Raw genomic sequence first — 15,691 nt, 5'->3', positions numbered from 1 at the left:
GAAAATTGTTTAGTCAACTAGGTTGACATTGTCACCTCAAAAAGATTGCGTTTCGAACGTTCATCCCTCATCAGAAAGAATACTATCAGTATACCGAAAACACTCGCAAATTTGGTTATTTGAAAGTAATGCAAATTTTGTCCAAAAGTAAATATTTGCACATGTTACATGAGTAAAACGCACGCGAAAGTTTTTGGATGTAGTTTGGGTAAACGTTGGAAAACAGTGATGCATACATATAGATTTGCAACATGTTTGCTTAGATTTTTTCAGAAAGCAAACATTATTTTTCCACAGAGAGCAAATCTGGAGTAAATGTACACCGGATCTGTTGATTTGCGGAGGTATCAAATACGAAGCAAATGTAAAGTAGATTTCAGGTTTACGTCGTATTTGCACGCAATTTCAACAGAATAAACATCTGTGTTTGCATCATAATTACTTCTGATGATAATTTTGGTCAAATTTAGAGGGCTAAATTTGCACCATATTTACTTCTGTTGCAAACCTGTTTAAATCCGTTTTTTCGTGCAGTGCATATTTGCAGGACCGAGGTTTGTAGTGATCTAAAAGTTTTTCTACCATGGCAACGTGACGTAACAACGTCTCCTCTCGATTTCTAATAGCACATTTTATTTTTTTTGTTTGTTTTCTTTTGTTTTGTTTGTTTCTTTTCCTTTGATGTACGATTTAGTTTGAGACTCATGAGGGTTAAAGCAGGATGTGAAGGTTTTGCTGTAAACATGTCGTTACCCTGGGTTTTGCTTTTATTAACTAACCCTTTTCAAGTACGCACATGAGTACGTACGTGTTTTTGAATAGCTATATCCCTACAACTATCATTTATTTATTGACATTTACGAGTCATCAATATTAACAAGCCTTTATACAGATGATTTCCAACTTTAACCTAAATTCAGACCATTTAATGAAATTATTTTACACGTCAACATTTTTTTTTTCGATTTGCATAATTACCTACACTTAGCTAAGTTAGATTCTAAACTGTAACAAAAGACTGGACTATAGCGTGGAAAGATAGCCCTCTTCAGAAAAGGAAAGAACAAATTTACAATAATTTGGCTCTGAACTTAATAAGAAAGGAATTTGCTTAATTGCTTAAAAAATTGTTTGAAAACTGTCTTCAGTATTCAATTAGTTGGAATTGATTTTGTCAAGTAGAAGCCCTTTTTTGAATTTACTTAGAGTATAGCAGTTTGTCAAAGAGGTGCAACACCACGTGTCTATCAATGCAATAAAAAGATCAAATTTCAGTCTGTTTTGACAGCAAGGAAGCTAACAAACGCATTTAGACCTAGGCAACTGAAGCTTTCTTCAAACAAAGGTAAATTTTTGAACAAGACCGTGGCCGACTGCGCTGCGACTTACTCTAATAACATGGAAGGCTATCCACTACTTCTCAGAAACTATGTCGTCGTAATGGGGATCTTTGCTACATTTCCAAGTATTTCTACAGGTGACACTCTAACCTGTGTTCGTGTAGTCTGTATTTTAGTAGTCTGGGTCCCTTCGATCAGATTTCAGTACATTCCTAAAGCTTTCATTCTTTTTTTACTTTTTCCTTACAGCTTTCAGTCAAGGATCGATTGGCAACTTTTTCTACGCCAACTTCATGATACGTGAATTTTCCTACCTGAATATCACAAGCATTGGGCGGAATCTTATTCAAGACGAAAACGATTGTGGCTACGCCTGTCTAGAAATTCCTTCATGTTTTTCCTACAATGTGGCTGCCTTCCCTGATGTCAACGGCAAACTTCTTTGTGAACTCCTGCCCTCAGACAAGTTTAACAACTCGGACAAGTTCAATGACAGCAAAGAGTTTCATCACTTTTATATTCCGGTGAGTCAAACAACTTGTTCATCACAACTCTTCATATGAAGGAAAATAAAAGACCGTCGTATTATTCCCCAAGTTATGGTTTTCGGAAGTTAGCTTTTGTAAATAGGACATATATCTCTTAATTTGCTTGGAGAATCTCCAATGCACTGAACTGTACTTTAAATGTAAAGAGAAACAAGTTGGCTTGTTATTTTGCGTTCAAGCTATATAAAAAAGAAGGAAAAATAGAAAAAGGAACACGAAAAAAGTTGTTCTTCAGTAGTAAAACACCTGCTGACTTCTAATTAAACTATCCCAGACATACTTTATGAAATTAATCGTTATATTTATCTTCGAATGTCCTAATTAAGTTTATGGCCGTGGACAGGTTAAAACAGAGCTTCCGAACAAAATATTTCCAACAAAACGTGTTAGGGGATACGCTGACTTTTCTTTATTCCAGGATTTTTTTCATATGTGGCTTGCCTTGAAAGTAAAAATTAACTTTAATACATCTTCATCGTTTTAGCCTTCTGCCATTAACGGCTTTATTTTATACGATTCAACGACAGGACGGCAACGAGAACGTTTAAAAAACAATAGGTTTAATAAGCACGATCCTTTTTTTTGTAAATTTCTTTGCCGTTTTTGCCACAGGTTATTTCGCTTTTTGAATTCGAATATGGTCCCTTGGAATTGAAATTCACAAGGGTTCGCGTACATTTGACAAAATAGGTAAGAAGGAATAATCGGAATAAAATCGCGATCGGTAACAGCGCCAAAAATTTAGTTCACAAATTAGCGTTAAGTTCGCGGTTCGAAAACCTCTAACGAAGACGAGAGAACAGACCCGGCTTAGCCCTGTTCAAATGACATCTATACATCGACATGAATGCCAAATTCGATTTTTACTGATGTAGGAAACAAACCGAAAGGGGGAGAAGGAACTAAAATTCAAGCGAACTTGTATTTCATAACTTTATAGATTTACAATAGGACCAAGGGTTTGTAATGAAGATAAGAAAACTGCTCTAGTTTTCTATACTTAAAGTAAATTAACTTAAAGACCAGGTAAACTTAATTCCATTTTCACAGTGTGTTTCTTGTCCTGTTAAGTTGATATTACCATAGTAAGATGAATAAGCTACCTATACTGGTAAAACAAAACATACAAGCTAAAGAGGTCTATACAATTAATAGAGAAAATTCGTATTTATGCCTTGTTGATGCTTTTCAAGGAAAATAACAAATGGGAGCCAGGGAACTTATAGCCTGTTCACAGGCCCTCTAGTTCCTCTTCAAAGTCCGTCGAACGCGGGTGAAAATAAATATAAACCGCAGGGGATTTATTAACCACCAGCGCAAGGGGGCAGTGGTAGTGGTGGGAAGCGAGCTCGCCGATGTTTTTGAAAAGAACGAAAAGAAAAATAAAACAACTTCAACGGCTAGGGAACTTACTCGAGTTTGCCTTTCCTGTTGAATATTGCCATAGCAACGCACATTTAAAGCTATAATTTTCAATGGTAACTATCAGACTGTTCGTATTTTGATCTCTGTAACCGGTTTTTGTGACTGCGCTACAAATCGGTACTACCAATTCCCAATTTCCATTTTTTTCCTTTCAAGCTCTTTTAAAGCTTCCCTTCCAGCACAGGCCTCTTTTCACATCACCTCATTGAATTTTAAACCTATATCTTACTGGCGGTGGCAGTGCTACAATATTTTGTAACAGCAACAAAAAGTCTTGTAAAAAGCATCACGCCACAAGTATTGAGAAGTAATATGAATCACATGCGTCGAACCTAAGCTAGTGATTTGTAGTTGACACTACAGCTGCCCCCGCTCGGTATGTTGTTGATCAAAAGTATTCTTGCAATTGGTAGTTGTATAGCTCTTTGAAATATAGCCATTCATATGGCATTCACTATATTTAATTACACGAGCTTATTGCATGCCAACCGAAGGAAATTTTATCTTGTAACTGCGCTAAATATGAAATTCAAATTTCAGATCATCCGCGATCATTTTAGCTGTCGAGCAAAGTAGAATCCCGATGAATTTTTGAAAGTGTTCACCGCTAAGATGTTTTATTTATTTATGTACGTATTTATTCATTCATTTCTTTATTTTTTATTCAGTCAGTCCGTTCGCTTAGACACAGATATGACCAATGACAGTTTCGCTAGACTGAACGGTGGAAGTGCCTTGTCTTTTCTCATACGGTAGTAACAAAATAAGGAAATAAAACAATTATTCAACTCTCACTTGTTCCATCTGAGACGATTATATTATAGCCAGCCTATATACAACAACGCGCAGGTGGAATAATTGTGTTAATAACTGAATAGTCAATAGCTGAATAGTCAATAACTGAATTTGTCGTATATTCAGCATCTGTCTAATATGAACAAATGATATGCGTCATGTTACTGGATATTTTGACTTTGACATACATTGTAAAATGGTCTTTACTTACAGCAGTATCCTTTCCTTTGTGTAGTCTCCTTGTGACAGTTCGCCCTGTAAGAACACTGGAAAATGCATTTCGCTGTACCAGGAAAATGGATATAAGTGTATCTGCATAGAAGGATTCACCGGAAAAGACTGCGACACGAGTAAGAAATACTGAGTTGAAACAATGTTGCTGTTAACTATAATACAATCACAGGTGACACACTATTAACGCAAATTGCAAGTGGGAACGGTAATCAGCATAAAGCTTTTGTACTGATTTTAGGTATTATATCATTGACTTTTACTTCTCTGAGCTCACTACAATAAAAAATATCTAACTGAGAAGATTTAAAAACTACCTTAAAAGAAAAGTCGACCAATAAGTATCACGCTGAACTTTTACTTTTCCTTATAGTTGCCCATAAGCCACAAATTTCAGTTTCCCTGCTTGATCGATAAAGTGACTTATTTATAGACACGTTTCTCCATCAACCTCTAGAACAACATTTACATTTACTAGTTGTGTTTTGACTCTTGCTGAAGTCTAATGTACCATGGCATCACTTCAAAAACTTCAAAGAAAATGGGTCGTTTTGGTGGACAAGAGTTAATTATGATGGCTCGATGGTATTTAAGACAACCATTAACCAATCATAAATAACGCTTGTCCACCAAACGATCCCAGAAATCGTTGCGCCAAGAGCTGGTATCCATTGTCCTTATAGTTTCTGTTATAGGAAATTACATCAGTGTGAAAGCAGCCCATAATTGTCTCACGCAAGGTGTAATTTACGTAAAGCCCTGTGCAAATAGACGCACGTTGTTGGATGTTACATGTTAAAATGGCGTCCGTTTGCACACCCTGTTGTATGTCGTTGCGTGTGGTTGGGAGTCATTGCACAAAGTTTGAAACCGGTCAAACCATGTGCCCCGTTCAAACAGGCGCAATATTGTTGGCCAGCAACTGTCAACATTGTTGGGAGTTGTTGCGTCCGTTTGCACGTAGCTTAATGATTGCTATTTTTGGTCTCTGTATTGCACTTTAATTTTCTGGTGTCAATTGACTCCTGTGCTATAAAGAAAAAGAAGTTTACTTTGATAATATTTCCCGCAGATACAAACGAATGTGAGAGTAGTCCCTGTTTGAACAACGGAAATCGCACTGACCGAATCAATGCATTCAACAGCAGCTGCCCTCCAGGATTTGCCGGGAACCGATGTGAAATTGGTCAGAGCATCAGTTTTAGCTAGCTATAATTTTGCTATTTCTTAACCTTAATTATAGAAGGACGTCCTAATTTTGACGTGTGCTTTGATATCATTCTGTTACAGACATTATTTGGTGTTTAAACCTTGTTTCAGCGATTTATTAGTTCGTACCCTGATTGGCAGGTTATCCCTCTGTCAAACTCCTCCAGTGTTCTCTTCTAGTATTTCTTCCAAACAGCTATTTCCTTATAGAGGGTCAAGTTTGATTTCATTTGTATTGCCAAAGATTTCCAGTGTGAGTCAGAATTTCAAACTTTTTTCTTGATGGACAAAATGTTTATCTGACAACGTCAAGTGCATTCATTATTCTGGATTGTAGTTTCTTCTGCAAGCTAGTGCTTACCTAAAAAGTGTTCAGTACAAAATTATGTACCTTGTCCTCCTTTTGGGTTAGCTTGATGGACGTCCTTTTGTCGCCTGCACATCTTTTCGAGGAAACTTATCCCTGAAAAATCGCAACACGTCTTCCCGTATGTTTCGTGCACGCGTATGGCTTAAGAATGTCCCCAGCAAATTTACACGACTGTGAAACCTATCAGTTCCATTTTTCTCTTTCACCCTTAGATATTATCTCAACTGTGGTAACACAGTTTCTTTCGCCTTCTATTGGGAATGACAGCAACTGGGCGCTGTGTTGGCAGGCCTCCACTCATGGCTGGGCTGGCACTACTTTCCACAGTAGATGTGATGGGAAAAACCATACGATTACGGTCATCAGAAAATACCCATACGTGTTTGGAGGATACACCGATATTCCTTGGCGTAAGTAACCTTTTCGCGGGGGGCGGAGGATAAAAGGGGCGGAGTCCTCAAAATTAAAATTACACCCCTAAAGAAACCAAACTGGTGTGTTAGGCGCTATTTGACTTATAATAAAACAACAAACCAATTTCAGAACCCATTAAGAGCTCTAATGGTATAAATCGCCTTGTGCGAAATACATTAAAATTGAATGAAGTATTCGACACAAAAAGGCGGCCAGTTTAGTTATCCTTTACACAGTTAAGGCTGCTCGCAATCCCTCATTTCTGTTTAATATCAGTCGAGTTCTTATCACGGCGAGCAAATAGACAAAAATGGCTCGTTTTTATGACGCTTTTTTCTCGCGGTTCGCGTATATGTGTTAGCGCCACCTTTGCCGAACAAGAAAAGAGAGAGATAATCGCAGTCTAGTTTTCTTTTGATATTTTTTTTACGCGCTGTTCTAAGCGATAACTGTATGGATAAAAATATTAGTTCTCTGTCCTGGACACGCTATAATGCGACCAAAATCTGGTCGGTATGTTTACATTTTTGTTTTGTTTTTTTTGTTTTCTTTTTTTGCCCTTTTGTGCTAATTGATTACAAAAAAGAATTTGCAAAAAAACCAAAACAAAAAAATGCCACTGACCAGAAACGTACAGTAGGTGAATACAATTATTTCAGCTACGATCACATTGAGGCCCTAACAACAGTTAACTATAGTTTAATGTCCAAATCACGGTATTTGAGATAAATAGCAATCTCTTTGGCATGTCTATTGACATGGTTTTGTCAGTAGACACCTGGAGCTTGTATGTTTTGGTTTGTTAAATTAAAGTTAAATTCCCCTGGGACCTTCATTGGGAAAAACATAAAATTTAAAGAAGTCTTTAAATAGTGGGTGTCATTTACGTACCTGTAACACCAACAGGGGTTGCTGTTGCAATAACCTTTTCTTTTGAGTATTCTGTTTAACCATTATATAGCGGACGAAAGACTGGTAAGCCCATAGCTATATCACCTGACTCTTGCTTAAAAAACAGTGTTCTTTCGACCGGGGAATAACCAGCTAAGTGAGTGAGTTGTTTGGCACAGCTATGAGAAATAGAGCTTGTATTTCCAACAATGGGCTTTAAACAGAGGCTCCTGTAGTAAAGTAATTCTTTTTTTGTGGATCTTGAACAGCCAGTAAAATTTGTGGGGGTGGGAAGAGAAGAGCGTGTTGTGTTAAGGATACCAAGGGGACCCATCCACCCGCCCCCTTTTAGGCGTGGTTTTCGGAAGTTAGAAAAGATTTTAACGTTTATTCCACTCTGCATTTTTTCTTTATGAATTTATAATGAGTCATCGGTTAACAGTTAACAACGGCGCTTTAGATGAATCTGGATCCAATTAACTTTTGCAAAGACTTCTGGGCGACTAGGGACAGGGGGCGTCCCTAGTAACGATCCCAAAAACAATTGCGGGACGCATTTCGTCTCCAGTTTCATTTTCGTTTCTAAAGTGGCGAAATTAATTTTGCTAAGAAAAGCCTTTCACTTCGGGTTTACTCGTCTACGTATGACTTGTACCATTGGCGTGGCTTATAAACCGATGAGGAGATAGTCGGTGGTAATATTTATAATTAACAAAACGTGGCTTTCGGATCATGTTTATCCCCACAGTCGACGGAACAATAGGACGTCAAACGTACAGCTGAACCGCAGATAGAATGATATAGCAGGTGGTTCGAGGGGCAAATCCGGGGGGGAGGGGGATAGTCCCTTATATGACCTATTGTTGCTTTTCACATGACGTCACTAAATTTCAAACTACAAAACTATCGATAGAACAGATATTTTACTTTCACGATGTATTAGAGCAGCTGAAAACTAATTTTCAAACGAATTTTCGCTTCAAGAGGAGTCTTGGTTTTGTGATAGATTACACTTGAATTTCTAAGCTTTTGCGTGACGCGGCATTTACATGACGGCCAAGAGAGCTGTCATGTAGGTTAAAGAAATTACTTCTTTCAGGGAATTTTGCTCTCTAAACAGTTCATGTAGTAGAAAAAGTATTACTTTAATGTTCCTCGAAGAATAATTCACGCTTTTGCAGCAAAACTCGGTAACAGATGTTTCTGTTGGTTTCCGTCCGCCATGTTGGTGCTCATCCGGACGGACACCAGCATGGCGTCTCCATGCAAATCTCTACTAAATTGTGAAAACATTTCTTCGGATATCTCATATACGAAATATTCCTCTGACCTGAATCTTGGCGAGGGTCTTTGCATATTTACCTCCTTTCATTTGCCAGATTCTAGACTTTATCTATTGGGCAGTTTTGATTTTTATTTTGATCTATTTTGAATGGCGTAACACTGAAAACCAGCAATACGGGGATGTGCCGCTAGACAGGGTATGGTTTTCATCCTTTCTGTCCTCTACATTGTATATAATTTTGCTTAAAATTGAAGGCAAGGCGATCGGACAGATAAGGTTTACAAATTTATTTGCCCAATATTTTGACTAGACAAAACTAGTCTTGATCAGGGGCTAGAAAAGCTAGACCCTGATGAAGACTAGTGTTGTCTAGTCGAAATATTGGGCAAATAAATTTGTAAACCTTAGCTGTCCGATCAGTCTTGCCTTCAATTTTAAGTGCTATTTTATATTGCTGATCCGGATCTATGACAAGATCCGGCTTTCCCTCTCTGCTGTTTGTCCAAGTGGTCCTTGCAAGAATTGTTCACTATATAATTTTGCCCGAGTCTGTCCTAAACAGGGTATACTGTTTCGCGCAAGTCTTACCTAAACACTGTGCATGTCATTTGTCCTAAACAGGGCATGTACAACGGCTCTCCTCTACGCAAATTATGGTAGAATATTCCACTCCCCCCCCCCCCCCCTCCCGGGCTGAAGTGTTAAATGTCAGCTGGTTAAAAGCCGAAATTATAATTCAAGTTTTTCTTTCATGTTTATTATTGTTTTCTAGCGTCTGAAAATGTTTACGGTGCCACTTCCAAGTCGTTTATTTTCTCCCTGGTGGACAAGGAAGGACTTGCACCATTTAAGAGCATGGTAAAACATGCCAGTTCATCAAATGCAATTTACCGTTGGTCAAGTTACGGTCCAACATTCGGTAATCACCAGCATGACATATACATTGCTGATAATGCCAATCAGAATTCTCAATCCTACACTAATTTTGGCAACTCTTACACTCCTCCAAATGGAGTTACAGACCGTCATACAATCCTGGCTGGAGCTCATCACTTCTCACCTGACGAAGTTGAGGTATTTTATCGCGCTTGAGTCCTGTAACCTCCCTTGATTTCCACGAGCTAAAACCGTTTGAAATCAAAGAAATATATACCCAAAAAGGAATTTAAGACGTATTGCAAAGTAGCTAGCATCAGAATGACTCATCTGTTTGAATACTATAAAGTAGAGGTCGACCTTAAGATCCGTGGAAGGCAAAAACGTCGCTTAAAAGCTGAACTCGCTTTCTTTCAATGTTCACCAACTTTGTCAAATGTAGGCGATCCCTCCTGGAGATGAATTTCTAAATATTTTGGCCAAGTTCAGGAAAAGAAAGCAAATTTGTTCGTCGCTTGTTTACGTCCTCAGTCCTCAAGTAAAACGTGAAACTAGCTAGGCATTTTTTCACATCCTTGTCATGTACTGTCATGTAGTGATAGGAAAGAAATGTACAAAAGAGCGTGATGCACGTGCAGTGTACGTGTAAAGATGGAGTTTTGCTAAGGCTACGTTCACATGGCAAGGGACCAATTTTCGAACGGATGAAAATTTTTGCGTTTAGGTGCTCTGTTCTTTTCACACGGATCTAACCCTCGAAGATCTTAACCGTACAAAAATTTAGACGCTTAGCTGTTCAAAGCCTCCGTGTGAACAGAGCGAAAATATTCGGTTAAATTTATCAGCCAGTTAGAAGCTGGTAAACCTATAAATTCACTCTTGTTTTTACGTTTTTGCCGCCATCGCTGTCCTTGGATCTTTAGGTCGTTAATCTGAACGGTATGCAGCGGTCTGCGACACAATCGGAACTCAGTCTGTGTCTAACGTTTTCAGACGTTCATGGACATCAAAGGCAGATATTTGAACTGTTAGGGATTGTAGACTTTCCAGGTTTATTTGAATCGATTTCGTGCAAAAATGGTGCCAAACACAGGCCTGTAGACGACGCGACGTAGACCGGTCTCCTATCCGTGTTCCAGATCAATTATTTACCGTGTCATTTACGCTTCGCCCACACGTTTTTGGATATTTTTTTAAAACGGAGACTTTTTTCTCCATTTTCCTTTTTTTTTTGCGTTTGCACTTAGCTTCAGTTTGAATCTTCACCCGCGCAGCAGCAACTTCACTTCAGTTTTACCCATCGCGAAAAATAAAGGAACTTAGCGCCTTTGCGAAATGTTCTAGTGCCAGTAATCATCAATAAATGTCTCTAACAAATTTAAGTAAGTTCGACAACGTTTTGCTAATTATCAGTCGTCGTTGTATTTAACTGGGAGTTATAAACTTGTCAGTTGTAAGCTTAGTACAAGAAGTTGTTTTTATAGCAGAAAGCCACTTTTCTTAGTCCCAAACAATATATATATATATATATGGATCACAGATCGAGTAAAGTCTTAGGAGGAAATAGGTTAAGCAGGATCATCGATCCGCGAAGAAAAAACGTAGTATTGTATGAAAACAATAAAATGAAAAATGGCTAAATGCAAAATTCAGTATACCTATCAATAACTGAGAAACTAAAATAGTATGAGAGTGTATTCGGCATACCAACCTTATTTCAAAGGATGAAATTATCATCCGGGAAAATTTCTGAAGAGGAATCTTAGCACCAATTTTCGAGAAAAAAAACAAACAAAAAGAAAGACACAAAAACAAAGGATAGCTTTGCACGTCAACTCCTTGCAGCATATAATTTCGATGCTTTATCCGCTATAACCTTAATCCCCTTTGAACTGCTACATGTGACACTTTTTAATTTATCAAATATATACGCCGGACGGATTTAATTTCAATACATGAGATTTGTGTGGCGATTACACTCTTCAAGGTACATTTTATTACCTGACTTGGAGAGATCGATATCGGTTACGTGCGCATGCTCGAGAAAACCATTCTAATGCACCTCAACTTTCAGAACTCTAAAACGAGAGCAAATAAAAATCAAAGATTGAGATGAGTTAAACTCTCACGGTATTTGGCTTGCCTACTCCCCTTTCGGCGTCTTCCATAACTTTCGCGTTTTTCAGGCGAGCGAAGGATAGCGCGAAGCGACCGAGGAGCGCCAGACAACCGCGCGCGAGCTGCCTCGTACCCAGACGTCTCTCTGTCGATGAAAATGTGCGCCATGGTCCCTTGCGGTTCATCGCCAGTCACTCGCGTTTCGTGCTTGCCTTTACGATGAGAAAAACGAAGCGCCTGAGGAGGAGGCTGGCACGCGAGGGAGAAATTAACAGAAAAAAAAAATCCTCGCCTTCTCTACTCGCGCGTGTGTCTCACGCTCCAACTTCGCTGTGTGCTTCTTACTCCCAAAAAAGGCGAAAAAATAACGGTTGGCTGTTATGCAGCCTAAGTTAAGTTATAACAAGCCTCTAACGAATTTAGATCAGTTGTAAGATCGTTTTGCCTATAATATTATCAGTGTTCGTTCAGTTTTTAGCTGAGATCTATTAAACATGTTTGTTGTGAACAAAAGTAGAAGGCGCTTTAAATAGCGTGAGCCTTTTCAACTTTCACATTTAGTCCAAAAAATGTTTACAGAGTGATCAAGTCTAATGAAAAAATAGAGTCAACAGGATCATCGATCCAAGAACAGGTGATTGTACTGTAAACCTCTCAGTAAATGCTAAGTACAAAACCAGAGAAACAAGAGAAAGAAAAACTAAATAAGACAGCAAGAGAGTGTATTCGGCATTCATACCTGAATTAAGAAGCCAGTTACAATATACCCTAAAAATGGCCAGTGAATAGTCGCACTATTAAGGAAAGGAGCAAGACAAGAATTAAGGTAAGAATTCACTACTTGCTGGTAATGAAGTCTCATATATTCTCTAATATATAGATTTAGCCAGGGCTAAAAGCGAAGCTCCCATTAATAAATTTATATTTTAAATCAAAAAATAAACTTGTAATCCACAAATCAGTTAACTTAAGGGCACATTCATGTGACTTTTGAGGGAAAGGATAAGTTATTTTAGAGTGAAACATCTTACATCGAGTTGATAGCCTAAATATATGTACACCCAAAAAATAGCAAACATCTTCTATCACATTCAAGAGCCATAATGGCTCTTGATCACAGTAGATTAGGCATCGAAAACAAATTCTTGGAAAAAAAATCAGGCCGCATTTTTTTGCGTTCGACAGGTTTACTTTACAAATTCTTGCCAACAAATCTGAGGGTGTGTAAACCAACTTTTTATACATCACATCTGAGGTGAAACAGTACTTTTTATCATACAGACCTCGGACAGAATACGGCATTTCACAATTTTTCAATGTTCAGGACGATCAATTGTGGGCTTTTAGCGAAACCGTTCAAAAAATTTCCAAAATCACCCATACGGCCAGCCGGTTCTCATTTTTAGTGCGAGCTGTCATTGTGGTCGAGTGTTTGAATGAACTTTAATGGAGATACGCTTCAACATAATAATCATTATTTTTTGTTATTTAATGGTTCCAGTTATAACGATGTGTAACCTTATAAAGCGTTTGATACGCGCAACATTTCTAAGTACTCCTGCAAGCGATGTTCATGAACGATGAAAACAAACACCACGGACAAGCGATTAAAATTGCAAGAGAGACTACTAACAATCAGTAAGAGAAATATAATTCGGTAAAACATTTACAGAGACTACAATTTTCATTCACGAAGACAAGTATTAAAGTGTCTCTAAAAATCCTGAGTGTTTTAGCTTAAAGCTTGAGCTTAAGTTTATTTTGTTTTACTTTCAGCCGGCCTCCCGGTGTTTGTTTTTTTTCAAAGATGAACTCCTCGAAACAAGAAAATCACTCAAAAGGTTTTCTTTCTACAGCCAAATTTATAACTAAATATTCTTCGGAACGTTTTTTTTTCTATTTGCCGTGAGAAAATATATCTGAAGGCCTTTTAAAGTTCTGTAAGCTTATATTAAACCTGATACTAGATCAGATCATTGACTCAAATCTCAACAAACGTGCAAAAACTTGCCGCATAAACTGTGCTCGACTTCATGATATTAGATATAACAAAAACAAACATCAAATACAATAATTACTCAGGCTTACCATTCGAGATTCAGTTCCTGAAAGATATCATGGAAAGCCATAGTTGCTTGAGACTTTTAAACCCTCTTACGCATTGTGCAAGGTGAAAGACGAAAACGATGCCATCCGAAATCGGATTACCCAATTTTGACAAGCGACGCTTTTCTTAACCAAAACCCAATAAAAAAAAGCCATGGATAACAGAAGACTCTTGATAGCAGCTGTATTTCATTTTGTACATCCAGTGGAAAAAGATTTAGACAGTTAAAAACATCAAAAGTTGACGCCAAACTCTGTCAGCTTTAGGTGTCAAAGTAAACAACTTTCAAGATACTGCATAAATTTTCCGCATGAACTCACCTGTCACATTTTGACCAATCAGAAGACAAAAATTGGACGTAGAGCGTGACCAACGCGTGACCATGGTAAAAAAAGGTCTTCCCCGCCTTTATTTTTCAAAAAGTGGCTGAATTTTCGCGTCCGACGTCAGTTTGAAATCAAAATCTTGACAGTGCGGGGCCATAGTGACATAAACGCAACATATTTCATATGAATCATTGGAAAAAATAGACTTGAGCCTGCGATCATTTGAAACTGGTAATTTGTCAGCGGATAACTTCAAAAAAGTACTCGACCTCGATGGGTCGACACTTGAGCCCGCGGTACGGTCAGGTGATACTGGTCAGCGGATATCCTGTTTTGACAGCTGTCAATTGATCACAATATTGATGTGCAATTAGTTTTCTATTGGGCTCCCAAACTAGCTAGAAGGTGTGAGAGTAAACATTGGTTTCCCTGTGGTGCGGACGGACGGTCGGGCGTACGGTCACGTGATTACCAAATTTTCTCGGATGGGTAGATTACCACATTTCCTTAGCTATGGGGCTCCGTCCACGCGCGCGCTCCGCGCGCGGGTGGAGCTCCGCTATAATTATCAAAAAGGTCCGTTGCCGATTGTGTTTTTGTATTGGGCACGGACTCAAGAAAGCCATTTTAAAAGGCAAGCTGTTTTCAAGGAGGAAAGAAGTTCCAAGCGCCAGGAAGATCCTAAAAGGCGGATCATGTAACGATTGCACTAGTCATAAGCGCAAGACAGATCTTCCTAATGCTAGGATCTTCTTGGCTTAGAGGAAGGAAGATATTCGTACTAGAAACAAACCAGACAAATATTGTGGCGGGCCGGGCATTCGATAATCCGGCAATAAACATGCAAAGCCGACCATTTCGTCTGTCGTTTCTATGAGCTGATTAATAGGACAGTTCTGCTAAAAGCCTGTAGCTATGAACGCCAGTAAAGAGAGCACAAAAGCCCAAACTGCATTTTTGTTTTTGTCGCTCTCAATTTTTAATTCCTTCTCTACTTGGGCACCACACGGATCGTAATCTCTGCATGTAAGTTACCCAACGAAAAGTTGTCCCGCCTTCTAGTATTTTTGCTGGTACCAGGATCTTCCACCCTCCTAGAATAGCATCCGTGTGATAGGAAAGCTAATAAGAGGTAACCACTACTAAAAAGTTCTTGTACTATACATAATTTTCTTGTTCTATGTACTTTTTGATGGACACAAGTTATAATAAATGACACTTTCAACACCAACACTTTTGCTTGTTGTCAGACTTGATGCCTTCAAGAAACCCCCGCAACACGCCCTTAATGCAGTGGGACCTAGGTTCAGGGGACACCCTCGGGTCCAAGGCAAGTGTCCCTTGAACAGAGGTGTCGCCCAGATGAAGTTGGTCTGGGGCTTGTTAATGGTAAACCAACAAAGGCAATCTACAAAATAAGCATTAACCTATCTCTGCGACTTCATATGTTGAATTCACTTGAGTGGATTACATCAAGTTAAGTGAGATAGTTCAGTTTTTGAAAGCTTCCATAACTGTGATTAGTCTACTGTTAAAGTTATCAACCCTGTTTGTGGTCAGTCATGTTTTGAGTGCTTAGTGTCCCCTGAATGGAGGTCAAACCCAGGTTTTGGGACCCAGAAATCGTGTCCCTTTCCCCTGAAAAGAGGTGTCCCTTCAATAGCGGTAACACATTCAAAGATTATGTGGAAGTTTTTCCGGGACCAAATTTTGTGTCCCCTGTATGGAGGTGTCCATTGAATAGATTACAAATGGA

At 38.6% G+C, this 15,691-nt stretch overlaps 1 protein-coding gene across 1 annotated transcript; it reads left to right on the top strand.

The window, feature by feature from the left end:
* Nucleotides 1-1,440: 1,440 nt before the first annotated feature.
* Nucleotides 1,441-9,600, top strand: LOC140944380 (uncharacterized). The gene is made up of 6 exons (XM_073393533.1): nt 1,441-1,477; nt 1,590-1,864; nt 4,344-4,458; nt 5,412-5,525; nt 6,131-6,328; nt 9,281-9,600. Exons 1-6 carry the CDS (start codon nt 1,441-1,443, stop codon nt 9,598-9,600), a joined length of 1,059 nt encoding a protein of 352 aa, XP_073249634.1.
* Nucleotides 9,601-15,691: the final 6,091 nt, after the last annotated feature.

The sequence above is a fragment of the Porites lutea genome, chromosome 7 (assembly GCF_958299795.1).
Source record: "Porites lutea chromosome 7, jaPorLute2.1, whole genome shotgun sequence".
Classification (NCBI taxonomy): Eukaryota; Metazoa; Cnidaria; class Anthozoa; order Scleractinia; family Poritidae; genus Porites; species Porites lutea.
The sequence above is the reverse complement of the archived record's forward strand: the minus strand, read 5'-3'. Positions and strand labels throughout refer to the sequence as shown.